The 27,808-nt window shown below is 52.9% G+C and overlaps 1 protein-coding gene across 2 annotated transcripts in view; it reads left to right on the top strand.

Moving 5' to 3' along the window:
• Positions 1-13,345: 13,345 nt before the first annotated feature.
• The window catches only part of SYNC (syncoilin, intermediate filament protein), a 30,220-nt gene continuing 15,757 nt past the window's right edge, over positions 13,346-27,808 (top strand). For both annotated transcript variants that reach the window (XM_058678377.1, XM_058678376.1), the window contains exons 1-2: positions 13,346-13,512; positions 24,226-25,375. In XM_058678377.1, the coding sequence (XP_058534360.1) occupies positions 13,460-13,512; positions 24,226-25,375 (1,203 nt within the window). In that variant the 5' untranslated portion in view covers positions 13,346-13,459. The remainder of the gene's footprint in view (positions 13,513-24,225; positions 25,376-27,808) is intronic.

Genomic DNA, 27,808 nt, shown 5'->3' with positions numbered 1-27,808 from the left:
TTACTGGCATCTCCTAGCAGTGCTGGTTCATGTCCTGGCTGTTCGACTTCCAATCAAGCTCGCTGCTTATGGCCTGGAAAGGCAGTGAAAGATGATCCAAATCCTTGGGACCTTGCCCCCATGTAGGAGACTGGAAGAAGCTCCTGGCTCCTGGCTCCCCGTTGGATCAGTTCAGCTCTAGCAGCCATTTGGTGGGTGATAGTGGATGGAAGGCCTTTTGTGTCTCCTCTCTATAAATCTGCCTTTCCAATGAAAATAAATAAATAAATATTAAAAAGACATCTGGGGCCCAGCAGCGTGGCCTAGTGGCTAAAGTCCTCGCCTTGAACACGCTGGGATCCCATATGGGCCGGTTCTAATTCCGGCAGCTCCACTTCCCATCCAGCTCCCTGCTTATGGCCTGGGAAAGCAGTCGAAGACGGCCCAAAGCTTTGGGACCCTGCACCCGCGTGGGAGACCCTGGAGAGGTTCCTGGCTCCTGGCTTCGGATCGGCACAGCACTGACCGTTGCGGCTCACTTGGGGAGTGAATCATCGGATGGAAGAGCTTCCTCTCTGTCTCTCCTCTCTGTATATCTGACTTTGTAATAAAAATAAATAAATCTTTAAAAAAAAGACAGCTGGGCCAGCGTTGTACCATGAAGAGCTGAACATCACTTATGATGCTAGCCTCCCACATGGCTGGTCTGACTCCAGGTACCAGCACCCCTCTGCTCACGCGGCAGGCGGGGATAAAGGTCTCTGCTTTGGTCCAGCCCAGCCTTGGCTTGTTGTGGCCATTTAGAAAGTGGATCAGCTGAGGATGGAAGAGCTCTCCCCTTTCTCTCCCTGTGACCCTACCTTTCAACAAAGCAAACTCAATCTTAAAAATCAATCTTAAAAACTCACAGACATTCCCATCCCCTGCATACATGTTGACACTTCAACAATTGCCTCACAAGGACACACTCCCTGCCACAGGCAGTGATCGATGCAAGCTCAGAGGCACAGGTGGCCGGGACTCCCGGGTACACATAGCCCCCCTTATCCACCCCTGCACCGCCCCACCCCCTCGCTGCAGCCAGCCTGACTTGTTCTCCCTGTCCACTTCCCCTGCTGTGATAAACTGGGGGTAGGGTCCCTCCAGAGCTGGAGAGGGGACAGCTGGGCCAGGATGGGGCTTGTCCTGATGACGTGGCGCGGGCTCACCTGCAACCTGGCCACGCCCTCTGCTGGAGAAAGCTTAAAGGAGCCGACTCCCTGAGGCTGAACTCACCAGGGTGGACATTCCCTGCTTCTCTGGTGGTGAGTGGGGCTGAGCCGGCAGCGGGTGTTCAGGCTGGGAGCGGGTCCACCTAGATTCCAGGCCCCAAATCCTGAGCCAGTTTCCCTTACAGGTGCTCATCCAGACAAGGTGAGGAACCTGGGTGTCCCCCTGCACACCTCTCTCTGCTGGAATATCACCCTAAGATTCTGTGAGCTGGGCATAAGGCCCAGCTCTGATTCAGCCTAGTTGCTCCTCCTCTCTAGGCTTCCCAGTCCTTATCTCTACCTGGCTGGTTCACACCTAGCTCCCCCAACGGTGAGAGAACTAAAGGACATGGTGGGGGCAGAATGCTGGCGGGGGGGAGGGCGGAGAGCCAGGTCCAGGGAGTTCCAGCTGACTTCGTGGGTGGGGCCAGGCACCCCCTGCTCCAACCTCTGCAATCTCGTCACCTCCTTGAGGACCGTGCAGAGTCAACCCACTGCATCGAAGTGGGAAGGGTGTCACCATGGTGGGCAGGTGGCAGGAGTGGAGGGGGTCAGGGAGGCCCAGCCACACCTGCAGGAGCCGCAGTCTGACATGGAGCTCTGGCTGAGCAGTGGGGCATTCAACAGGGCTCAGGGCTCCAACACTAGTTACCAGGAGAGGCACAGCCAAGCCACCAGGGCTCCAAGTCGGAAGAGGGCGCAGTTCCTAGGCTGCAAGGGGAGACTCTCCCGGCCTGGGCCACCACATAGCCGTCAGCTCTGGGCATGTGCCTGCCACCTGACCTTCACTTTGCATGTGTGTGCATGCCTGGTGCGTACCTGGGTTGGCCCGAGCCGCTGTTGACATGACCGTGTGTAGCTGAGGGTTTGGGGAATGCTCAGGCAGCAGCCCCGGTAAGTCTCTCTAGTTTGTTGCTGGACCGGAATGCCACAGATCTGCAAACTACAGAGGTGGTGCAGGTGTGGCCGGGTTAGGCAGCATCTTGTGGCGTCCCACAGTGGAGTTCTGTTCAAAGCCCAGATGTTCCATATCTGGTCTCGCTCCCTGCTACTGCCTCTGGGAACACAGCAGTGATGAGTCCTGTCCCTGTCACCTATGTAGGAGACCTGAATGGAGTTCCAGGCTCTTGGCTTCAGCCTGGTCCAGCCCTGGCTGTTTCAGGCCATTTGGGGAGTGAACTAGTGGATGGAAGATATTTTTTTCTTTCTATATGCTACTTTTCAAAATAAATTAATTAATAATCTTTCAAATGTTTAATTAATTGTATTAATTCAGCTGATTTTTACAGAGAGAGAGAAACAAGCAGTGGTCTTCCATCCACTGGTTCACACCTCAAATGCTTGTAACGGCCAGAGCTGGGTCAGTCCAAAGGCAGAAGCCTGGAGCTTCTTCCAGGTCTTCCACATCAGTGCAGGGGTAGTTAGCAGGGAGCTGGAGTCAAGAACAGCAGAGTGGATCCAGTGCCGTGGCCTAGTGGTTAAAGTGCTCGCCTTGCACACACTGAGATCCCTTATGGGTGCTGGTTCTAATCCAGCTCCCTGCTTGTGGCCTGGGAAAGCAGTCGAGGAAGGTCCAAAGCCTTGGGACCCTGTACCTGCATGGGAGACCCGGAAGAGGCTCAGGGCTCATGGCTTCCAATAAGCCCATCTCCAGCCGTTGCTTGCAGCCGCTTAAAGAGTGAATTAACAGACGGAAGATCTTCCTCTCTGTCTCTCCTCCTCTGTGTAAATCTGACTTTCCAATAAAAATAAAACAAATAGAAACAGAGCCAGGTGTCCCAGTGCAGGACGCCAGGGTCCCTGACCTGGGGCTGTAGCGAGGCAAGGTGCAGGCGGGGACTCTGGGTCTGAAGTCTGGCTCCTGGGGCCTCCCGGCGTGAAGGCGCCCGAGGCCGGTGACAGCCGGCAGCAGCCGGTAGCTGGCGAACCTGGCGCTGTCATCCTTGCGATGATCAGGAAGCCCTGGAATCCAGCTCCGCTGTGCACACGCCCTCGGCCCGGAAAACTCAGAGCCCGGGCGGCCCCGCGCGGCCGCAGACGGAACTACAATCCCTGGGGCGCCGAGGGATTAGGGAGGATGGGCGTGGCGGCGCTCCCTGGGGGCAGCACTCGGCATTGCCGGAGGGCCCCACCTGTGAAGGGGCGGTGTCCTTTGCTCTAGAGGGTCAGCACCCCAGGCCGCGACCCCAGAGGCGGGTAGAGAACAACACTTTCCAAATGCTTTTTGTCTTCTGAGCCAAGCATTTCCTCCACGTTTGCCCAGTTCCCAGAGCAGAATCTGAGGTTCAGGGAGATTGAGGCAGTAGTTGTGTGATAGTAACCCAAGTGTGTCCTCGCCTGGACCCTTGGGAGTGTAAGTCTGGAGAACCTGGTATAAGCCCATAACCACAGGATGCCCACAGGACTCGGCGCTGTGGGAAGCAGGTGACGCCACAGCCTTTAGCACCTGTGCCACTTCTAGATGCCAGTTCAAGTCCTACCTGCTCCAATTCCAATCAAGCTCCCTGCTAATGTGCCTGGGAACCCAGCAGAAGATGGCCCAAGTGCTTGGGCCCCTGCACCCACTTGAGAGATTCAGCTGAAGCTCCTGACTCCAGCTTGGCCCAGCTTTGGCTGGTAGGGCCACTTGGAGAGTGAGCCAGTCGATGGAAAACTGCGCTTCCTGTCTGTAAGTCTGCCTTTGAAATGCATAAATTGTTAAAAGAAAACCCACAGAAACAAAACCTGAAGCTCATGATTAAACACCATTCTTAATGCAGGCAGTGTACTCAACCATTTTTTTAAAGATTTATTTATTTCTATTGCCAAGTCAGATATACAGAGAGGAGGAGAGACAGAGAGGAAGATCTTCTGTCCATCGATTCACTCCCCAAGTGACTGCAATGCCCAGTGCTAATCTGAAGCCAGGAGCCAGGAACTTCCTCTTCCGGTGCAGGGTCCCAAGGCTTTGGGCCGTCCTCGACTGCTTTCCCAGGCCACAAGCAGGGAGCTGGATGGGAAGTGGAGCTGCTGGGATTAGAACCGGCGTCCATATGGAATCCTGGCGTGTTCAAGGCGAGGACTTTAGCCACTAGGCCACCCTACCGGGCCCCCAAAAATAAATCTTAAAAAAAAAAAAGAGGGCTTGGCATGGTGGCCTAGTGGCTAAAGTCCTCGCCTTTAACATGCCATGAATCCATATGGGCACCGGTTCTAATCCCGGCAGCTCCACTTCCCATCCAGCTCCTTGCCTGTGGCCTGGGAAAGCAGTCGAGGATGGCCCAATGCTTTGGGATCCTGCACTCATGTGGGAGACCTGGAAGAGGTTCCTGGCTCCTGGCTTCAGATTGGCACAGTACTGGCCATTGCGCTCACTTGGGGAGTGAATCATCGGACGGAAGATCTTCCTCTCTATCTCTCCTCCTCCTCTCTGATTTTGTAATAAATAAATGTAAATAAATAAACAAATATTTTTGGAAAGTCAGATGCACAGAGAGGAGAGACAGTGAATCTTCCGTCCATTGGTTCACTTCCCAAGTGACTGCAATGGCCGGAGCTGAGTAGATCCGTAGCCAGAAGCCAGGAGCCTCTTCAGAGTCTCCCATGTGGGTGCAGGGTCCCAAGGCTTTGGGCCATGCTCAACTGCCTTCCCAGGCCACAGGTAGGGAACTGGATGGGAAGCAGGGCTGCTTGAATTAGAACCAGAGTTCATATGGGATCCTGGCATGTGCAAGATGAAGACTTTAACTGCTAGGCTACTGCGCTGGGTCCTTAAGTCGTTTTTTTTACAAAGGTTCATTTATTGGAAAAACAGATCCACAGAGAGAAGGAGAGGCAAAGAGAAAGATCTTGCATCTGCTGGTTCACTCCCCAAGTGACCACAGGGCCAGAGCTGAGCTGATCCGAACCTAGGAGCCAGGAGTTTCTTCTGGGTCTCCCATGCAGGTGCAGTGTCCCAAACACCTGAACCATCTTCAGGAGCAGCTAGGACTTGAACTAGCACCCATATGGAATGCAAGCACCCCAGGTAGAGGCTATACCACTGTGCCACAGCACCGGCCCACAGAAGTTATTATTATTATTATGTTTCAAAGATTTATGTACTTTTTATTGCAAAGTCAGATATACAGAGAGGAGGAGAGACAGAGAGGAAGATCTTCCGTCCAATGGTTCACTCCCCAAGCGAGCCGCAACGGCCGGTGCTGCTCCGATCCGAAGCCAGGAACCAGGAACCTCTTCCAGGTCTCCCACGCGGGTGCAGGGTCCCAATGCATTGGGCCGTCCTCGACTGCTTTCCCAGGCCACAAGCAGGGAGCTGGATGGGAAGTGGAGCTGCCGGGACTAGAACCAGTGCCCATATGGGATCCTGGCGTGTTCAAGGTGAGGATTTTAGCCGCTAGGCCCCGCCGCCGGGCCCATTATTATTATTTTTAAAAGGTTGTATTTGAAAGAGAATTACGGGCTCGGCAGCATGGCCTAGTGGCTAAGGTCCTCGCCTTGATCCCATATGGGTGCTGGTTCTAATCTCGGCAGCTCCACTTCCTCTCTATCTCTCCTCCTCTCAGTATATCTTACTTTGTAATAAAAATAAAATAAATCTTTAAAAAAAAAAGAGAGAGAATTACAGAGAAAAACAGATACAAGTATCTTCAGGCTGTTGGTTCATTCCCCGGAATGGCAAGAATGAATCCAGGTACCAGGAACTACATCAGGGTCTCCCCCATGGGTGGGGGTTGGCAGGGCCCAAACACAGCCAAGCTTCAACCCTGCACCCACGTGGAACGCTGGCGTTGCCAACACCAGCTTAAGCAGCCATGCCCCAGTGCCTCCCCAGCCCCAGTCATGCTGACTGCACACAAAAGGCCTTGCTTGCCGGGTCGCCTATGTGGCATACAGGAGAGGGCTGCACAGCTCCTGTTTCTCACTGAAGAATTCAGATCTGGGGATGGTGTGGTGGCATAGGAAGCTAAGCCTCCACTTGCAATGATGGCATCCCTTATGAGCACCGGTTTGAGTCCCAGCTGCTTCACTTTTTTTTTAAGACTTAATTTTATTGGAAAGTTAGATATACAGAGAGGAAGATCTTCTGTCCATTGGATGGGAAGCGGGGCCACTGGGATTATAACTGGCGCCCCACAGGATCTCCCTGTGCGTACAAAGGACTCCAGCCGCTAAGCTACTGCGCCAGGTACCTGGGCTACTTCAGTTTCTTTTTTTTTTTTTTTTTGTTTTGTTTTTGTTTCATTTTTTTTTTTTTACTTATTACGTTGCATTATATGACACAATTTATAGGCACAGGGATTTCCCCCACCCTTCCCCAACCCCCCCCCCCCGTGGTAGATTCCTCCACCTTGTTGCATTACCACAGTTCAAATTCAGTTGAGATTCTTTCATTGCAAGCATCTACCAAGCATAAAGTCCAGCATCTTGTTGTCCAGATAAGTTCAATGGTTTCTTGGAGAGACCATCTCTGGTCTGAAGGTAGAGCTGGCAGAGTATCATCCCGATCAGTTAAAAGCCCTGACATGGGGCCCGGCGGCGTGGCCTAGCGGCTAAAGTCCTCGCCTTGAAAGCACCGGGATCCCATATGGGCGCCGGTTCTGATCCCGGCAGCTCCACTTCCCATCCAGCTCCCTGCTTGTGGCCTGGGAAAGCAGTCGAGGATGGCCCAAAGCTTTGGGACCCTGCACCCATGTGGGAGACCCGGAAGAGGTTCCTGGTCCCGGCATCGGATCGGCGCGTACTGGCCCGTTGCAGCTCACTTGGGGAGTGAAGCATCGGATGGAAGATCTTCCTCTCTGTCTCTCCTCCTCTCTGTATATCCGGCTTTCCAATAATAATAAAATCTTTAAAAAAAAAAAAAAAAAAAAAAGCCCTGACATTACATCAGTAACAATGTATAACGTTATGGAATTAGTTGACATGGTATTGAGTAACCAATATGTTAAAAGAGAAAAAAAAAAAGAATGCAAGTTCTAAACCACATCCTGTGACTTCTATATTGACATTTCAATTATTAGTTTATATACAACTGGGTTCTATGCACCTTAAAATGGCCATAGATTACTATTCAGCTGTCTCATGTCTATTTTCATTTTAGTATTTAGCAGTTTATAGCATTGAAGCATGATTTTGCTGAACCTGGCTGTTTCTCGGGTAGTCTAACTCTATAACTCTAATGAGACATATGTCAACAGTTTAGGTGAACAGTTTTAGGAGGGTTGTGCAGAAAAATCTTCAATACCCCAGTGAGGAGTAACTAATCTTTGTGTCCCACCCAGTGAGTTGTAAGTGCATCCCCGGTGACCGTTTCCTGTCTGTTTCTAAGCTTTCCTTGTTGTTCTCTATCTATTCTAGAGGTTTGTTTGTTTTCTGGAGCAATCCTGATGGTCATTATGAGAGAGGGTGGGGACCTAAAGTTGGAACCAGGCAAGGACCAGAGAAAGCTCCTCTCCCTAGTCCTGAAGGAAGTTTACTGTTCTTCTGTTTCTGCGGACCGCTCAGGGCTCTTGGAAAGGCAGATATACAGAGAAGAGGAGAGACAGAGAGAAAGATCTTCCATCCGATGGTTCACTCCCCAAGCGACTGCAACAGCTGGAGCTGAGCCAGTCTAAAGCCAAGAGCCAGGAGTTTCTTCCGGGTCTCCCACACGGATGCAGGATCCCAAGGCCCTGGGCCATCCTTGACTGCTTTCCCAGGCCACAAGTAGGGAGCTGGATGGGAAGCAGGTCGGCCGGGATTAGAACTGGCGTCCATATGGGATCCTGGCGTGTTCAAGGCGAGGACTTCAACCGCTATGCTATCTCTCTGGGCCCACTACTTCAGTTTCTCTCCAGCTCCCTGCTAATGACCTGGGAAAAGCAGCAGAGGATGGCCCAAGTGCCTGAGCCCTTGCCCCCACGTAGAAGACTAAGAAGAAGCTCCTGGCTTTTGCTGGCCCAGTCTTAGGTGTTGTGGCCTTTTGGGGTGTGGACCAGCAGGTGGAATACCCTGCTGTTTCTGGCTCTATTCCTCTTTCTGTAGCTCCATCTTTCAAGTAAACTAATTTTAAAAAGAAAAGAAAGGACCCAGAGCAATGGCTCAGTGGCTAAATCCTGTCGCCTTGTACACACTGGGATCTCATATAGGTGCCAGTTCGTGTCCCAGAAGCTCCACTTCCCATCCAGCTCCCTGCTTGTGGCCTGGGAAAGCAGTAGAGGACAGTTCAAAGTCTTGGGACCCTGCACCCGTGTGGGAGACCTGGAAGAAACTCCTGGATTCAGATCAGCTCAGCTCCAGCCTTTGTGGCAACTTGGGGAGTGAACCAGTAGATAGATGATCTTTTTGTCTCTCCTTCTCTCTGTAAATCTACCTTTCCAATAAGAATAAATGTATCTTAGAAAAAAAAAAAGAACCCTCAGATCAGAGAGAGCCTGCTTGCTGAGTAGCCAAGTTGACTGAAGAGAGTACACGTGGGTCCGGCTGCTGGCCCTTATGTGTACTGGCTCAGTTCCAGCTGCTCCACTCTGAATCTAGCTCTGCTTATGGCCTGAGAAGGCAGTGGAAGATGGCCCAAGCCCCCTGCACCGGGGGAGACCCAGAAGCTCCTGGCTCCCGGCTTTAGATCAATTCCCCTCTGGCTTTTGCGGCCATTTGGGGAATCAACCAGCATATAGGAGATCTCAATCTCTCTCTGCAAAAATCTGGGGTGCAAGTCATGCCAGGCTGGACCACAGTGTTCCCTGGCAGGTATAAGATTGGGAATTATAACTGGTGGCCCTATGGGATCCTGGCGCGTGCAAGACGAGGACTTTAACCACTAAGCTACCATGCCAGGCATTCTTATTTATTTATTTGTTTATCTAATTTTATTGCAAAGGCAAATGTACAGAGAGGAGAGACAGGTCTTCTACCCACTGTCTCATTCCCCAGATGGATGCAACAGTAGATCAAGCCCTAGATGTGAGAGCCAGCATGCCTGGCAGAGCAGGGACCCACAGACCAGAAAGGCTGCGCCGAGAGGAGCCAGCCCAGGCATGCACTTCGCCGCCTGGCTTGATGGGGAGGCTGACAACCTGGCTGTCCTTGGCCTTGATGGAGCAGCCTATGATTTCTCATCCATCAGCACAGGCTGCTCCGTCCCCCCAGCCTTGGCTGCCTCAAGGCCAGAGCTAAGCTCTCCCTCGCTGTGCTCATCACACCACTCAGCCTAGGGGGTTGGCATCATACTCTGCTTCAGCTCTCTCCCTGGGAGACGATTCTAGCCTCCTCTACACCATGAGTTTCTTGCGGGCCTGGGCCAAATAAGGCCATTTGCTCTGACAAAGGCCTGGCACTGACCCAGCGGGGACTTGCCAAGTGAACTGAGTCCTGGCCCTTGCTTAGCTCACCCTGCCTGGAAGATGTCATTGGGGCCCAGGCAGAGGTCGGCTTCCCTGAGCCAACTGGACTGCCTGGTGGTGGGTAGGCCTGCTGGTCCTGTGCTCAGAGGGCATCTGTTGTTGCCTGAGTTGGCCTGGGTGAGTTGGGGTAGGACCATTCTTCCTTCCTTCCTTAATTCATTCATGCAATGATTTGCCCCACATGCCAGTTCCTGCCAGCCCCTAGGGACCCTGCAATGAATTAAACACACAAAATCCCTTTCTCTGGAAGGATTCCCTATTCTGGGTGGGAAAACAGAGGAGGAAGGAATTGAAAAAAAACAAAACAAAAACAAAAACAAAACTATATTGCGGCCAAACATTGCTGCACAAAATACAGAGTGAGGGGGCAGAATAGGTAATACAGGCCTGTGGCACAGCGGGTTAAGCCATGGCTTGAGGTACTCTCATCCCCCAGTAGAGTGCCCCCTGGAGTCTGGGATACTCCCTGCTTCTGATCTAGCGTCCTGCTTATGCACTTCGAGGATGGCCCAGGGACTTGGACACTGCCACCCACATGAGAGACCTGATGGAGTTCCTGGCTCCTTGCTTCGGCCTGGCCCAGACCCAGCTGTTGACCCACTTGGAGAACGATCCAGTGGAGAGACGATCTCTATTAAGAAATATATACTGGGGTCTGGTGTGATGGCTCAGAAGCTAAGTCCTGGCCTTGCAAGGGCTGGAATCCCATATGGGCACTGATGCATGTCCTGTCTGCTCTACTTCCCATTCAGCTCAGTGCTTATGGCCTGAAAACAGTAGAGGATGGCTCAAGGCCTGGGGACCCTGCACCTGCATGAGAGACCTGGAAGAAGCTCCTTGCTCCTGGCTACAGGTTGGTTCAGTTCCAGCTGTTGCATCTACTTGGGGAGTGAACCAACAGACAGAAGATCTTCCTCTCTGTCTCTTCTTCTCTCTATAAATCTTTCCAATAAAAATAAATAAATCTTAAAAAGGAGAAATATATATTGATTTATTTGAAAGGCTGAGTGGTGTGGGTGGCAGGGGTGCAGGCACTTAGGCCATCTTCTGCTGCCTTCCAGGCCCTCTCACAGGGAGCTGGATCTGCATTGGGGCAACTGGGACTCAAATCTGTGCTTCCAGGGGATGCTAGCATCATAGACAGTGGCTTGAACTGCTGCACTGTGATGCTGGACCTCAGTCACTCTGTCTTTTGAATAAATAAATACTTTGTGGGGCCTGGTGGCGTGGCCTAGCGACTAAGGTGCTCACCTTGAAAGCCCCGGGATCCCATATGGGCACTGGTTCTAATCCCGGCAGCTCCACTTCCCATCCAGTTCCCTGCTTGTGGCCTGGGAAAGCAGTTGAGGGTGGTCCAATGTGGGAGACCTGGAGGAAGCTCCTGGCTCCTGGCTCTGGATCAGCACAGCACCGGCCATTGTGCTCATTTGGGGAGTGAATCATCGGACGGAAGATCTTCCTCTCTGTGTATCTGACTTTGTAATAAAAATAAATAAATCTTTAATAAATAAATGAATAAATCTTCTTAGAAAAAGGGGGGAGGGTTGGCACCATAACATAGCAGGCTAAGCCTCTGCCTGTGGTGCTAGGATCCCATATGGGTTCGTACCCCAGTTGCTCCGTTTCCAATCCAGTTCCCTGCTAATTGCCTGGAAAAGCAGGAGAGCATGACCCAAGTGCTTGGGCCATTGCACCCACATGGGGGACTTGGAACAAGCTTCTGGCTCCTGGCTTCAGACCAGCTTAGCTCCAGCCATTGTGACCATTGGGGAAGTGAACCAGTAGATAAAAGATCCCTATCCATCTCTCTATTTGTCTGTCTATCTAAAACTCTGCCTTTCAAATAAAAATAAATCAATCTAAAACAATCCAAGAAAGGAAAAGCAGACATCCGGGTCGGGGACCTGCTGAGCCAGTGAAGTCAGCTGAGAACTGAAGGGAGAAGGGGAGAAGCAGGGACAGGATGAGCTGGGCTGGGTGATCCAGGCTCAGCCAACAGCAGCAACAGAAGCCTGGAGGCGCAGGAGCCTCTGGGCCTGGGAAGCTTAGAGTCAGAGCTTGCTGGGGGTGGGGGTGGTGAGGAGGGAGGAGTCAGGAGTGGGGGCTGCCCATGGTCCCGGGGAACTGCCCAGGATCAGCTCCGGAGCTGCGCTGGGGGCACGGTCAGGCTGACCCTTCCCAGTGCTGTCCTTGCTGCCCGTTGCCTGGCATCCACAGCAAACAGTGCTGCAGGCAGGCCTGCCCTGCTCCCTCCCTCCCTCCGGGCTTCTTGTACTGGCAGCAGCTGTCAGAGGACCGGCAGCTGAGGCGCTGCCAACCTCCTCTGGGGTGAGGGGGAGGAAGAATATTTTGGGGGCTAAGTCAGAAAATGACCAACAGCCTCAGAAACCCGAGGTTTTCTTGTGCCTACCTTACAAGGGCGTACTGAGTTCCCCGGGGGTGTTAGTCTCCCACTCCCTTGTGAGAGCTGAAAATACATAGCCACACGCACAGGCTGATGAATGAAACCGGGCACAGACCCCAGTCACACTCAGAGGACACCACACACAGCTGCTTGGGAGTGCCACCCAGTTCCCTGCAGCTCCCATCACCCCGTCCCACCCCTGCCCGTGGGGTACCCACTCTGTCACACACAGGACTGTGGGCCAGTCACTGTAGTCCCCTGCTTCCACTGCACAAGAGGCGCTATCCTGAGACCCCACAGCCACACAGCCCATTCCCTACCAGCCAGAATTTCACATGGGCACACAACCCCTTCTACCCACCAGACTCAAAACCATGAACAGGTGTTCCTGGGACCCGGATCACACAAGCCCACCTACATCCCACTCCATCGCACCACTGCCCCGCTCCCAGCCCACCCGCCAGGCCTCCTGGATGAAACAGGAGGATCCAGTCGCAGCGTTCTTCCACACAGAATAAAAGGCCACCCTGGACGCACAGCGCCAAGTGGAGAACAGATATCAGATGGGAGAATGCCAGAGACACCCAGGCTCGGGGAAGACTGATTTGATCTGGCAGAAGGCGGGCCAAGAATCTGGGAATGGAGTTCTGTCTGGAAGCTGACAGAACCCAGGCAAGGTAGGGTAACAGGTGGACCCCCAACGAGAGTCCCCAGGGAAGATTGCTGAGTAGGGCAGACAGCAAGAAGCAAGGCTCAAGTTTACATGTCTACCGCCCTGAGTGGGCCTCTCATCATCTTTTCTGAACTCCCAACCAGGGGACCCCAGATTTGTCTCCAGGGACAGGAGGGGTGGCCTCTAAACCTCCCCTCCGGTCCCGCCCTCCCAAGGCCGCCTGCATCCAGCTCCACCCCTCCGCGACAGCTGCCGGCCACAGCGCTCCTCTGGGAGTCAACAGTGTGGCCGTGCGCCAACCTCCTGCGTGGTGCACCGGCGGGGTCCCTAGGGCGCCGACCTAGCCAGTCGCCTGCGGGCAGGCGGGTCCCTGGAGACCTCCTTCCCAAAGTCCTCTCCCACAAGCTGGACCCTGGAGATGCTCTAGGGGTCCCCGGCCCCGCCACCAGGACCCGAGGAAAGGGAGGGGAGGGAGGCACGGGGAGATCTCCGGCCTGGGCGCGTCTCCGAGATGCGACTCACCGGCCCCCCTATCCTCCACCCGTCCTGGGTGAGGAGGGGCGAGGCGAGGAGGGGCGGCCTCTTCCCGCCCCTAGGGCCGCCTTCCCCGCACCTCCCCCCCTCCCCCCCTCCCGTGGCCAGGAGCCCGGGCCAAGTGGGCGCGCCCGGCCCAGGGGCCTGCGGGATCCGGTGTCTGCTGCAGCTGGCAGTGCGGCGGACGAGGGCGCGCCGGGCGAGCGCCGCCGGGCCCGCTATTAATAACGCGGCCGCTCAGCCCCGGGGTCGCACAGCCATGGCCAGCCCGGAGCCGGGGCGCGCTGGGGACGGCGCTGCCCAGGCCGCGAGGTAGGACCATCCCGTGGGGGAGAGGGATCCCCTCTGTGGAGAGCGGGTCCTGGGCACATCCGCACCCCTTGCCGCGGGCGCCCCTTCTGCTCGCCGGTGGGTGGGGTGGTGGTCCAGCCTGGGTAAGGCTCGGGGCGGAGCCGCGGGGAGCTGCCAGGGGTCCCCCGCACCACAGCCCCCTCCCCCGCACGGGAGTCAACGTCCCTCCCCGTCCAACGGGGTGCGTGAAAATTAACCATTTAAGGCCGGTGGCATCTGCCCCTCCCTTGCCACTAGGCCCATGGACACTAACTACCAGGTTCCCTTCGCCCTTCTCGGCCAAAGGTGCTTGGTGCTGAGGTCACCCGCTGCCGGATCCGCCCTGTGGAAGCTGCTTGGCGTGAGGCTGGGCACCTGCCTGCCTTAAGGCCTTAAATGAAGCGTCTGCTGAGACAGCCGGCTCTCTCCTGGGAGTGGAGTGCAGCCGGCTGTCCAAACCACCAGGAGGACGTCTCCTCCTCCAATCCAGCCTCATTCCCCAGCTTAGTAGGGAGGCACCTGTGGCCCAGGGACTGGGGGAGCTTTTCCTTTCTTCAGATCAGACAGAGGCGCTGGGAGCTCCTAGCATGCCAAGAGAGGTGGAGGTACAAAGATCTAGTGACACTAGGTCACTGTGATATAAGGGGACACAAGGGTACGCAGACAATCATCCCATAGCTGAAGGGGCAGTCGCGTACACACATAAGCAGACACAGCCCAGCCATGGTCCTCATGGACCGTGCTGGGGAGCCACTGGTGTCCTCTGGGGACAGGGACAGAGTGGCAGAGGTCAGGAGCCCCAACTAAACAAGTCCCGCCTTCCTGGTCCTGGCTGGAGAGGCAGCTGTCAGGAGGGGGTTGGCCTGCAGCTCCAGCTGACGCCCCAGGTGGCTGACACAGCGGCAGCTGGATGGTCAGCGCCCTGCCTTCCACCTCCAACCAGTGTGGCCGCTCGACCTTGGGCCAACGTTCAGCCTGCAGTGCAGCAGGCGTGCACCTGCCTGCCTTCTGTAGACCCCACCCTGGGGTGCCCTGAGACAGGAGACAGGCGGCCTGGGAGATACTGCAGAGCAGTAGGCATTGCTGGGTCAACAGACACGCTGAGCTGTGTGTATTTATTTTTTTAAGGATATATTTATTTGTTGCAGTGAGAGAGAGAGGGAGAGGGAGTTTTTTGTCACCTGCTGCTTCATTCCCCAACAGCCCCAATGGCAAGAAAGTGGGAACTTGGTAATTTTCTTTCTTTCTTTTTTTTTTTTCAAGATTTATTTACTTTTATTACAAAGTCAGATATACAGAGAGAAGGAGAGACAGAAAGGAAGATCCTCCATCTGATCATTCACTTCCCAAGTGAGCCACAATGGCTGGTGCTGCGCCAATCCGAAGCTGGGAACCAGGAACCTCTTCCAGGTCTCCCACACGGGTGCAGGGTCCCAATGCATTGGGCCGTCCTCGACTGCTTTCCCAGGCCACAAGCAGGGAGCTGGATGGGAAGTGGAGCTGCCGGGATTAGAACCGACGCCCTTGGGCCCAGCGGCATGGCCTAGCGGCTAAAGTCCTCACCTTGAAAGCCCCGGGATCCCATATGGGCGCTGGTTCCTGGCTTCAGATTGGCGCGTACCGGCCCGTTGCGGCTCACTTGGGGAGTGAATCATCGGACGAAAGATTTTCCTCTCTGTCTCTCCTCCTCTGTGTATATCTGGCTGTAATAAAATGAATAAATCTTTAAAAAAAAAAAGAACCGGCCATATGGGATTCTGGCGCATTCAAGGTGAGAGAGGACTTTAGCCGCTAGGCCACGGCGCCGGGCCCGAGAACTTGGTATTTTTCTTTTTCTAAAATATAGATTTGGGGGCCCGGCGGCGTGGCCTAGCGGCTAAAGTCCTCTCCTTGAAAGCCCCGGGATCCCATATGGGCGTCGGTTCTAATCCCGGCAGCTCCACTTCCCATCCAGCTCCCTGCTTGTGGCCTGGGAAAGCAGTTGAGGACGGCCCAATGCATTGGGACCCTGCACCCACGTGGGAGACGTGGAAGAGGTTCCAGGTTCCTGGCATCGGATCAGCGCGCACTGGCCCGTTGCGGCTCACTTGGGGAGTGAAACATCGGATGGAAGATCTTCCTCTCTGTCTCTCCTCCTCTCTGTATATCCGGCTTTCCAATAATAATAAGTGTTTAAAAAAAAAAGAAAAAAGAAAATATAGATTTATTTTATTTATTTTAAAATGTTGTTTACATACTTGAGAGGGAGTCTCAAGCAGTCCACTGATTAGCGTGGGGAGGGTTGAGGTTATATAGGAAGGTGGATGGGACAAATGTTTCCTTTTTTTTTTTCCCCCTTTTTCTTCTGTATCTGCAGGGCGAGAGGTACAGGAGGAGAGGGGAGAGAAGAGGGGGGGACTGCTGTCAGACTACATCAGCACCTGGGGATGGGGGACAGTCATGTGATGACACCCTAGAGACCCCGATAACGGGGAGTATTCTGAGGGTGTTATTTGAATGGTTTTGGCAGTTCTGAGATGTTGTTGGTTTCCTTGCTTGAGGGTTGAGAAAATCTTTCCAAGGTGTATTGGTTGACAAAGTCCATCCCAGTGCCTCCACATACCCAGGGACATATTGCAAAGCTTGACCAGGATGATGGTCCAACCTGTTCTACTGTCCATCCTCTGATGAGAGACTTGACATCCTATGCTGGCATAGATGAGCTGACCGTCATGTCCTCTGTGAGGAACCTAGAATTGTATCCGGGTCTCCCACATGGGTGACAGGTGCCCAAACACTTGGATCAGCTCCTGTTGCTTTCCGTGCTAATGTGCCCGAGAAGGCAGCAAAAGATGGGCCAGTCACTTGGATCCCTCCATGTGGGAGGCCCAGGTGGAATTCCTGGCTTTGACCTGCTGACGTTGGTCATTTGGGGAAGTGAACCAGAGGATGAATTTCCTGTTTCTCCCAATTTCTGTCACTCTACGTTTCAATTAAATGAAGAACACCAGAGAGAGAAAGAGAGAGAGAGAGAGAGAAATGAGTCTTTTGTAAGTGAGAATCCTATGAAGTGCTTGGAGAGGTGCCCAGGTGGGGGCCTGGGCTGAAGCAGGACCCCAGGGAGTGTGGAGTATGGGGTGAGGGTCTGATGCGGGAGCTCCACCTACTTGGCCAGTGCAGGGCTGTTTTCCAGCCAAGTGGTGCTCCAGTGGCTGGATCATTGAGACAGAACTCAAGAGTTGCAGGTGTAAAAAGCGAGCAGATGGGCCTGCCACAGTGGCGTGCGACGCTCATGCTCTGTGGCTCTAGCATCCCATGTGGGCTCTGGTTCATGTTCCAGGTGCTCCACTTGCCATTCAACTCCCTGTTAATGGCCTGGGAAAACCTCAGAGGATGGCCCAAGGCCTTAGGACACTGCACCCACATGGAAGACCTGGAAAAAGCTGCTGGCTCCCAGCTTTGGCAGCTGCTGGCCATCTATGGCCATTGCAGCCATTTGGGGACTGAACCAGTGAATGGAGATCTCTCTCTGTCTCCTCCCATGCCCTGTAACTCCGAATTTCAAGTAAATTAAACTGAATCTTAAAAAAAGCAGCAGCAGCAGCAGCAGCAGCACCAGCTAGCAGGTGTACTGCAGTAGCAAGCCTTGGGTGGGCTCCAGGAGTAACACACAGGCTGAGGTTAGGGAGAAATGGGCTGGGGCCACACATCCAAGGGAGGCAGCAAGTGGAGCCCCATGGTTTGCTTTATGCTGCAACAAGCCACTGGGGGCACTGCAGAGAGAAATGGATCAGGAAAAGAAACAAGTGTCTCATTAGCCGGCTGGTACAAGAGTGCCAGGGCGAGCTGATGGCTTGGACGAGGGCCCTGGCAGTGCCCTGGAGAAGGCCGGCATGGAGGCTGGAGGCGTTTTGAGAGCAGTTCTGTTCTCAGTGCGTTGGCACCACAGGAGAGGGGAGGAGCCACTGAGAGCTTTCTGGCCTCATCTAGGGAGCTTGGTGGTTGTTTCCTTGAGCTGCAGAATGCAGATCCTGGCAGCGGCTGGGGTGGTAGAGAGAACAGAGCCTGGCAGCCCTGGAGCTCCTGGTGATGACCCCCTTTTGTTTTTCTTTAATATTTACTTTTATTTAAGAGGCAAATTTACAGAAAAGGAGAGTGATCGTCCATCTGGTGGTTTACTCTCCAAATAGCTGCAAGGGCCAGAGCTGTGCTGGTCTGAAGCCAGGAGCCAGGAGCTTTCTCAGGGTGTCCCACGTAGGTAGCAGAAACTCAAGCACTTGGGTTATCTTCTGTTGCTATCTCAGACACATCAGCTGGAAGTTGGGTCAGAAGTAAAGCAGTCAGGACTTGAACCGGCACCAACATGGGATGCTGGCACTGTAGGCAGAGGTTTAGCTGGCTACGCTACTTCACTGGCCCCTCAAAACACTCTCTTCAATCTGAAAAGTTGAGAAGATAGAGAGCGCTCTAGTCTGTTGGTTCACTTGCCAAATGCCCTTAATGGGCAGGTCTGGGCCAAAGTGTGAACTATGTTCACAGTAAGGATGGAAGTAACTGTAGCCTCTGGCACCCACACAGGAGCCAGTGCCACATGGATACCTAAGGACAACTATACTTTGTATCTGAAAGTATCAAAAGGTTTCTTGAAAACCATGCTAGAGGCTGGCATTGTGGTTAATTGGTTAAGTCTCTGCATGCCACACTGCCATCCCATGGGCGCCGTCCAAATCCTGATTGTTCCTTCCCTCTTCCTTCCTTCCTTCCTTCTTTCTTTCCTTCCTTCTTTCTTTCTTTCTTTTAAAAAATGTATTTTTAGGGGGAGGGTTTGGGGAGGAGTGGGGGCAATCCCAGTACCTATAAAACTGTGTCACTTAATGCAATGTAATTAATAATAAAAAATGTATTTTTATTGGAAAGACAGATCAGATTTATGGAAAGGGGAGACAAAGATCTTCCATCTACTATTTCCCTCCCCAAACGGCCACAGTGGCCATAGCTGAGTCAATCCAAAACCAATAGCTTTTTCCAGGTCTCCCACCCAGGTGCAGGGGCCCAAGGCCTTGGTCAATCCTCTGTTGCTTTCCTAGGCTGCAAGCAGAGAGCTGCATGGGAAGGGAAACATTGGGAACAGGAACAGGTGCCCATTGGGGATCCTGGCGCTTGCAAGGCGAGGATTTAGTCATTGAGTCATCACACCAGACCCAGCTTGCTCCATTTCTGATTCAGGTCTCTGCTAAAGGCCTAAGAAAAAGCAGAGGAGGGTCTGACATGGTAGCCTAGTGGCTAAAGTCCTAGCCTTGCATGTGCCAGGATCCCATATGGGTGTTTTTTCATATCCCAAAGCAGTCAAGGACAGCCCAAAGCCTTGGGACCCTGCACCCGCGTGGGAGTTCCAGAAGAAGCTCTAGGCTCCTGGCTTCAGTTCGGCTTAGCTCCAGCTGTTGCGGCCACTTGGGGAGTGAACCAGCAGATGAAAGATCTTCCTCTCTGTCTCTCCTCCTCTCTGTATATCTGACTTTCCAATAAAAATGAATAAATAAATCCTTAAAGTAAACAAAGACCATGCTACACTCATGTTTAGTCTCTTTTATAAGTGATGCCCCCTGGATGTCTGAGTACCTTGAGCAACTTAATTCCTTTTTTATTGTTATTTATAAAGTTTATTTGAAAGGTAAGTACAGCATAGACACACATGGGCCATATTTAGGATGGAGTGGGCCAGGAAGGGAAAGGCGAGAGAGAATTTTTTCTGCCTTCCATAAAAGGATGGCCCCCTCTGTCTTATCAGACTACATATGTGTCTGGGAAGGGGAGCTGTTCTACAATACTGCCCCCAGGGAAGAACTTCCTGGGGTAGGGGTCATTTAGTTGATAGATTAGGCAGGTAGGAATTACAATCAGAAGGTGAGGCTTCCGGCTCAGGACCCTAAGCTGGCTAAAGCTGGCTACCCGGCTGTCTCATTTCATTTATTCCTCAGAGATTTTTGACCCTTAACTTTTTTTCTATTGGAAAGTCAGATAAACAGAGAGAAGGAGAGACAGAGAGGAAGATCTTCCATCTGCTGCTTCACTCCCCAAGTGGCCGCAACAGCTGGAGCTAAGCTGAACTGAAGCCAGGAGCCTAGAGTTTCTACTGGGTCTCTCATACAGGTGCAGGGTCCCAAGGCTTTGGGCTGTCCTTGACTGCTTTCCCAGGCCACAGGCAGGGAGCTGGATGGGAAGTAGGGCTGCCAGGATTAGAACTGGAGCCCATATGCGATCCTGGCACATTCAAGGCAAGGACTTTAGCCGCTAGGCTATTGTGCCAGACCCTGTTTTTAATTTTTAACTTTTCTTTTAATATTTTTTACATTGTTGAGAAGGATGCACACCCGTGTGGGCTGGGCCTCTCTTAGTGTGGGAAGGGTCAAAGTATGGAGTAAGGTGGGTGGCTCAAATGATTTGGTTCTCTTTTTTGTTCTCCTGTCTGCAGGAGAGGAAGGAAAAGGGTTCTTGCTTGCTGTCAAACTACATCAGCACCCAGGAATGGGGGACAGTCATATGATGACACCCTAGAGACCCCGATAAGTGGAAGAGTGTTCCAAGGGTGTTACTGGAGTGATTTTGATAGTTCTGAGATGTTGTTGGCTTTATTGCACCAGGGTTGAGGAAATCTTTCCAAGGTCTGTTGGCTGGCCAAGTCCACCTCAGTGCATCCCCAGACCCAGGAGGGACATGTTGCAAAGCTTGACCAGGAGAGTGATCCAACCTGTTTTGCTTTCCTTGACATCCCCTGCTGGTGCAGATGAGTTGACTCTCATGTTTCCTGTGTGCATCTGGGCATGCTGTCCACCTCACAGGCATCAGTATCTCAGGAGGCCCATGCAGTCCAAGGTTGGACCACATATATTGTGATTTTCCCTGTGGCCAGGGTTTGAGTCTGGTGATCTAGTTAGAGTCCCCTAGAAAACCTCACCTGGAGTGACCTCAGACTTTACCCATGTGTGCCAGCCAACTAGTGCAGTGTCAGGTTCAATCTGACATCTACACCAGCCAATACACATACTGGTGGATGCAGCTGCCTGGTCAGTTCTGCTCCAGCCCCGTCTCTTACATGAACTGATGGAGCTGCAGCTTAGCTCAACCCAACCCACCCCAAGTCCTGGCCCTCAAATTACCAATGGGTACTGCTGTCCTGCCCAACCTGGCCTGCCCTCAGACCTGGTTCTCATGTTCACCAGCAGGAATAGGGGAGTGCCTACAGTTCCCTTGCCAGGCTTGTTCCCAGCCCGGGATCTTGCACCTGCCATGACTTATATCTAGTCCCAGCACTTGCTGGCTGGTGCAGCAGCCTGGCCCAGCCTAACCTGCCCCAAACCAGCCCAAATGCAAAGTCTCAGATCCGGCTCTCATGTAACCTGGCAGGTGCTGCAGCCTAATCTGACCTGTCCCACACCCATTCTGGGTATTGCAAGTGCCAGTGGCACCCAAGATTGTGTTTTGAGGTCATCATGAGTTGCAATCATAGGCTGCTTGCTGACACCAGAAGTCAATAGTGTTCCCCCGACAGCAGTTGCTGCGGCCTGGTCTGGGGAGACACCTGATACCAGCTCTTTAGGCTCTCCTGCCTAGCCTGCCTCCAAAAGTTAAATTTTACTTATTTATTTGCTACCCAAGCAGCCACAATGACTGGAGCTGAGCCGATCTGCAGCCAGCAGCCAGGACCCTCTTCTGGGTCTCCTGTGTGGGTGCCGGGTCCCAAGGATTCAGGTGATCTTGATTACTTTCCAGGCTACAAGCAGAGAGCTGGATGAGAAGTGGAGCAGCTGGGAATCAAACCGGAATCCATAGAGGATCCTGGTGAATGCAAGACGAGAATTTAGCTACTAGGCTATTGTACCAGGCCCAGAAGTTAATTTCTTATAACTTCAGCTTCTTTTTTTCTTTTTTTAAAGGTAGGTAACTAGAGCATTCAACTTTTTTAAAATTAATTTTTATTGCAAAGTCATATACATATATATATATATATATATATAGAGAGAGAGAGAGAGAGAGAGAAGGAAGAGAGACAGAGAGGAAGATCTTCCATTCAATGATTCACTCCCCAAGTGACCACAATGGCCAATGCTGTGCCGATCCGAAGCCAGGAGCCAGGAGCTTCTCCGGGTCTTCCATGCCGGTGCAGGGTCCCAAGGATTTGGGTCGTCCTCAACTGCTTTCCCAGGCCACAAGCAGGGAGCTGGATGGGAAGTGGAGCCGCCGGGATCAGAACTGGCGCCCATATGGAATCATGGCGTGTTCAAGGCAACGACTTAAACCATTAGGTTACCGTGCTGGGCCCACTCCAGTTTCCTGATCATAAATTTGGGATAATATATAAAAGACTTTATAGGCCCGGCGGCGTGGCCTAGCGGCTAAAGTCCTCACCTTGAACACACTGGGATCCCATATGGGTGCCAGTTCTAATCCCGGCAGCTCCACTTCCCATCCAGCTCCCTGCTTGTACCTGGGAAAGCAGTCGAGGTCGGCCCAGAGCACTGGGATTCTGCACCCTCGTGGGAGAGCCGGAAGAGGTTCCTGGCTCCTGGCTTCGGATCAGCACAGCACCGGCCATTGCAGTCACTTGGGGAGTGAATCATCAGATGGAAGATCTTCCTCTCTGTCTCTCCTCCTCTCTGTATATCTGACTTTCCAATAAAAATAAATAAATCTTAAAAAAAACTTTATAGCATTATTATGAGGGGGCCCAGCATGGTAGCCTAATGGCTAATGCCCTCACCTTGCATGTGCCAGGATCCCATATGGGTGCCAGCTTGTGTCCCAGTGGCCCTGCTTCCCATGTAGTTCCCTGTTTGTGGCCTGTGAAAGCAGTCGAAGAAAGCCCAAAACCTTGGGACCCTGCATGCCTGTGAGAGACCAGAAGAAGTTCCTGGCTCCTGGCTTTGGACTGGCTCAGTTCCAGCCATTGCAGCCACTAGGGCAGTGAGCCATCTAACAGAAGATCTTCTCTGTCTGTGCTCCTCTCTGTATATCTGACATCACAATAAAAATAAATAATAAAATATTTTCTAAAAGAATTATTATGAGGGTTAAATAAGCTCAAATATGTAAAGCATTTGCCATAGGGTCTGGCACAAGGTGAGGCCTTAGCAGATGGGATTCAGGGCTGGCATTGTGTGGAGTGGGCTGAGCCAGTACTTATGACACAGGCCTCCCTTGTCAGAGCACCAGCCTGAGTCTCAGCTGCTCTACTTCCTGCTGTGCACCTGCTGCAACTGCAGAAGACAGCCCGAGTGCATGGGGCCCTGCCACTCACATGGGATCTTCTAGCTACTGGCTTCTGCTGACCCAGCTCAGAAGTTGGGACCATTTAGGGAATGAACCAGCAGAGGCAAGATCTCTCCTACCGTGTCTCTCACTTTGTCTTTCAAATAAATAAATGCACAGCCTGTTTTAAATACATAAATTTAAAAAAAGATTTGTTTATTTTTATTGGAAAGTCAGATATACAGAGAGGAGGAGAGACAGACAGGAAGATCTTCCCTCCAATGATTCACTCCCCAAGTGACTGCAATGGCCAGTGCTGTGCCGATCCGAAGCCAGGAGACAGGCACTTCCTCCAGGTCTCCCACACGGGTACAGGGTCCCAAGGCTTTGAGCCATCTTCGACTGCTTTCCCAGGTCATAAGCAGGGAGCTAGATGGGAAGTGGAGCTGCCGGGATTAGAATCGGCGCCCATATGGGATCGCAGTGCGTGCAAGGCAAGGATCTTTTTTTTGTTTTTGCGCAAGGCAAGGATCTTAGCCACTAGGCTACCATGTCGTGCCCACATTGGCTTCTAACAAGAGGACATTTCACAGGAGTGAGAGATGTGGTTTAACAGCACTTCATGTGAAAAGGCCTGAAGAATTTTAGTTAAAATTAGTGCTTGTCAAGAATATGATGGGGTGGGGAGGGGTAGGTGTTGTGGTACAATTGTAGTGTTTGCATCCAATATCAGAGTGTCTGGGGTTAAGTTCTTCCTCTACTTCTGCTCCAGTTTTTTTGTTAATTCACCTGGTAGTCAGCAGCACGTGATGGCGCAAGTGCTGGTTTCTCTGCCACCTACATGAAGACTGGAATGAAGTTCCTGGCTTGTGACCTTGGCTTGGCCCAGCCCTGGCTGTGGCAGCCATTTAGGGAGTGGACCCAGGATGAAAATGTCTCTGTGTCTCCCTCTCTCTCTTTTTCATAAGAACAAAATCTATGGGACTCCCAGGCAGCCTGCAGGGGAGCCCTGGGCGCCTAAGTGGAAAACAGCGCCCCAGGCTTTTGCCAAGGTACCACTTTTTACTGCTCATCCCCAAGAGACAGTGATGATCTGGAGACTTCTGGAGGCATTGGACAGTGGGTTGTGTGTGGAGCACCTGGAGGGTAAGCTTGGTACCTGGAGGTTGGCTCCCTGGGGATGCTGTCAGGACTAGGGGCGTCTAGAACCGACCATGGAGCCCAGCAGGTGGTCATTGCAAGGAAGGCTTCGCCTCAGCAGCAGAATCTTATCAGGACGTGGCACACTGGGGCACGACTGCCTGTGTGTGCGTGGTGGGGGAGGTTCCTGTCCTGGAAGGCAGGCTAGTGACCCAAGGGGATGCTGTCAGCGTGTCCGGGTGCACTCTTGGGTTTGCGCCAGGCCTCTGGCTGCCAAAACCAGTGTCAGCAGGGTGGCTGCCCTTTCACTTGGAATCCTCTCTCTCGCAGGACAACAGGAGCAGGGGAGACTCCCGGATCCCTCAACAAGACAGAGGCCTGGAACGCAGAAGCTTCTCTCTCCCTGAACCTAGGTTCCGTGAACCTAGAAGACAGTCTCTACCTGGGGGACTCGGTTGACTGGGATGAACCCCTCCTTGGGGAAGACCCGGAGAAGCCAACGGCACCCCTGTTCATTGAGGAGGCGCCTAATGGAGAAGAGTCCACGGGCACAGAGACCGCCCTGCCTGTGGAGGGGACCCTGAGGCCCGACGAAGTGCAGCTGGCGGAGGTGCCGGTGGAGCCGGGAGAGAGGCCAACGCAGGCTGCAGAGGAAGCAGAGGCAGAAGCAGAGGTCACCGCTGAGGTAGAGCCCAGTTCCGAGGAGAGCGCGGCAGCCACGCAGCAGCCCAGGGGGGAGCAGAACCTGGGCGCGGAGGAGCTGGAGGTGTTGGAGCAGCGCTTCCAGGAGTGTGTGCAGGCGGTGGCCCAGCTGGAAGAGGAGAGAGACCAGCTCATTCACGAGCTGGTGCTGCTCCGGGAACCAGCCCTGCGCGAGGTGCAGCAGGTGCACGGGGACATTTTGGCCGCCTACAAGCTGCACGCGCAGGCCGAGCTGCAGCGGGACGGGCTCCGGGAGGAGGTGCGGCTGGTCAAGCAGAAGCTGTTCAAGGTGACTAAGGAGTGCGTGGCCTACCAGTACCAGCTGGAATGCCGCCAGCAGGATGTGGCGCAGTTTGCCGACTGTCAGCAGGTGCTGACCACGCGGGCGGCCCAGCTCTCGGAGGAGCTGGCGCAGCTCCGGGACACCCACCGAAAGCAGAAGGAGGAATTGCGGCAACAGCTCGAGGCGCCCCCGAGCCAGAGCGACGGGCACTTCCTCCAGGAGAGCCGGCGGCTCTCAGCACGGTTTGAAAGTCTGATGGCAGAGAGCCGCCAGGGCCTGGAGGATGAGTACGAACCACAGCTGCTGCGGCTGCTGGAGAGGAAAGAAGCCGGGGCCAAGGCGCTGCGGCAAACGCAGGCCGAAATCCAGGAGATGAAGGAGGCTCTGCGGCCCCTGCAGGCCGAGGCCCGGCAGCTCCACCTGCAGAACAGGAGCCTGGAGGACCAGATCGTGCTGGCGAGGCAGAAGCGAGACGAGGAGGTGCAGCAGTACCGGGTAGGCCGGGGCTGTGCGGGGCCATCGGGGCTGAGCTCTCATAGCGGGGGAGGATGGAAGCAACAGGTTTCTGTCCTGGGTCGGAAGCACTGTGTGCGCTGCGCTCTGCACTTGTTTTATTTTAAAGCTGATTTCTTGGGACTCAATGTGCTAATCTGCTGTCTGCAACTCTGGCATCCTGTGTTAGCGCCACTTGGAGTCCCAGCTGCTTCACTTTTCGCCCTGCTAATATTCCTGGGAAAGCAGCGAAGGATGGCCAAAGTCTTTGCGCTCTTGCACCCACGTGGGAGGTCTGGATGAAGCTCCTGGCTTTGACCTGCCCCTAGGCTGGCTGTTGACATGTTGGGAGTCACCAGGGCATGGAAGATATCTCTCTCTCTTTTTCTCCCTCTCTCGGTCTCACTTTCCAATAAATAAATAGAAGTAAAATATTTGGGGGCCCGAAGGGGTAGCCTAGTAGCTAAGGTCCTTGCCTTGTACGCACTGGGATCCCATATGGGTGCCGGTTCTCATCTCTGTTACCCTGCTTCCCATCCAGCTCCCTGCCTGTGGCCTAGGAAAGCAGTCAAAGACGGCCCAAAGCCTTGGGACCCTGCATTCGCATGAGAGGCTCAAAAGAAACTCCTGTCTTCAGATCAGCTCAGCTCTGGCCATTGCAGCCGCTTGGAGAGTGAACCAGCGGATGGAAGATCCTTCTCCCTGTCTCTCCTCCTCTCTGTATATCTGACTTTCCATTAAAAATAAGTACATCTTTTTAAAAAACTAAACTATTTTATAAATAAAGTATGTAATTATTGGAAAGGTGGAGTGACAGGACTGGGAGAGAGGAAAAGAGAGAGACATCTTCCATCCACAGGTTGTCTCCCCAGGTTGACTGCCACTGCCTCTTGTTCCCAGGTACTTGGCAGGGAGCTGTGAGCGGAGGAGCTAGCATGCAAACAGGTGCTTGATATGGGGTACCCATGTTAGCTTCCCCCGCGACACACCAACACCTGCCCTCTGCACTCCCGTCTTCCCTTTTCCTCTCACGTCACTCATTCAGGCCTGTGGCAGTGGCCGGAAGTGATTCATCCATACCCTTTACTTTTGCACAATATCAATATTTGGATACCAGTGATCTCATTTGATCTTCATATTAATCCTATTAATCCTTCCAGTCTTCTTTTTTTTTTTTTTTTTAGCAGGTGCATCACGGAAGCTCAGGAGGCGGGGAGCTTTTTGCGGCCCAGGCTGCTAGCCCCAGGTCCTCCAATGTGGTGGCACCGTGTCTGAGTGGTGACTCACACTGGGGCAGATGGAGAGTGGGAGCCAAGGGGGCTGGATGGCAGGATGCCAGCCCCATCCCCCACCCTCCCAGTCCTTCTCAGCACCCTCCTAGCCTATCTCCATCTTAAAGGTTCCCAGACTTGAACCTGGCTGAAATCTATAAATCTCTTCTTCACTTTCCTTTTTTGTGCATTCGTCACCATCTCCTTCGTATTCAAGTTACTGGTAATTAAGTGTGAGCCAGTTCTAATCCCTTTTTAGAACACAGTAGGATATAAATACTAAGTGAATAAACAATGATGTCTAACCCAGACAGGAGCTCCCAGAAGTTGGCCCTGCCTTGTTCTCCCGCACCCAGGACCCAGGCCCTTTTGAGTAGTATTTCTCTTTTGAGACTTGTGTTCCTTGTGGAGAAACTTGGAAAAAAAAAAAATTCATGCCCTCCATTCTTTTCTTTTTTAAGATGTATTGATTTATTTGAGAGAGAGAGAGAGAATGCTAGATCTTTCATCTGCTGGCTCACTCCCCACATGGTCCCAATAGCTGGGGCTGGGCAGGCTGAAGCCAAAGCCAGGAGCTTTTTCCAGGTCTCCTACATGGGTGCAGGGCCCAAGGATTTGGGCCATCCTCTGCTGCTTTCCCAGGTGCATCAAAGAGCAGGGGAGCGGGGAGACAGCTGGAGCATTGAGATATGGGCCTGCACTTCCGTGAGAAACTGCCTTTGCAGGTGTAGCTTTACATCAAAATGCCAACCCTGAGTTAGATTATTTTAGATTTTTAAAAAGATTTATTTATTTTTTTATTGGAAAGTCAGTTCTACAGAGAGGTTAGACAAAGAAAGATCTTCCATCCACTGGCTCACTCCCCAAGTGACTGCAATAGCTGGAAATGAGCCAATCTGAAGCCAGTGCCAATAGCTTCTTCCAAGTTTTCCATGTGGGTACAGAGTCCCAAGACCTTTGGGCCACCCTTGACTGCTTTCCCAGCCCACAAGAAGGAAGCTTGAAGGGAAGTAGAGCAGCTGGGATATGAACCAGCACCCATATGGGATCCTGGCATGTGCAAGGTAAGGGCTTTAGCCACTAGGCTATTGCATAGGGCCCTAGATTTTTTTTTAAGTTATTTGTGGTACATTGGGTTAAGCTGTCAGTTGTAATGCTGGCATTC

The sequence above is a fragment of the Ochotona princeps genome, chromosome 2 (assembly GCF_030435755.1).
Source record: "Ochotona princeps isolate mOchPri1 chromosome 2, mOchPri1.hap1, whole genome shotgun sequence".
Lineage (NCBI taxonomy): Eukaryota > Metazoa > Chordata > Mammalia > Lagomorpha > Ochotonidae > Ochotona > Ochotona princeps.
This window is presented reverse-complemented; position numbering and strand designations above follow the sequence as displayed.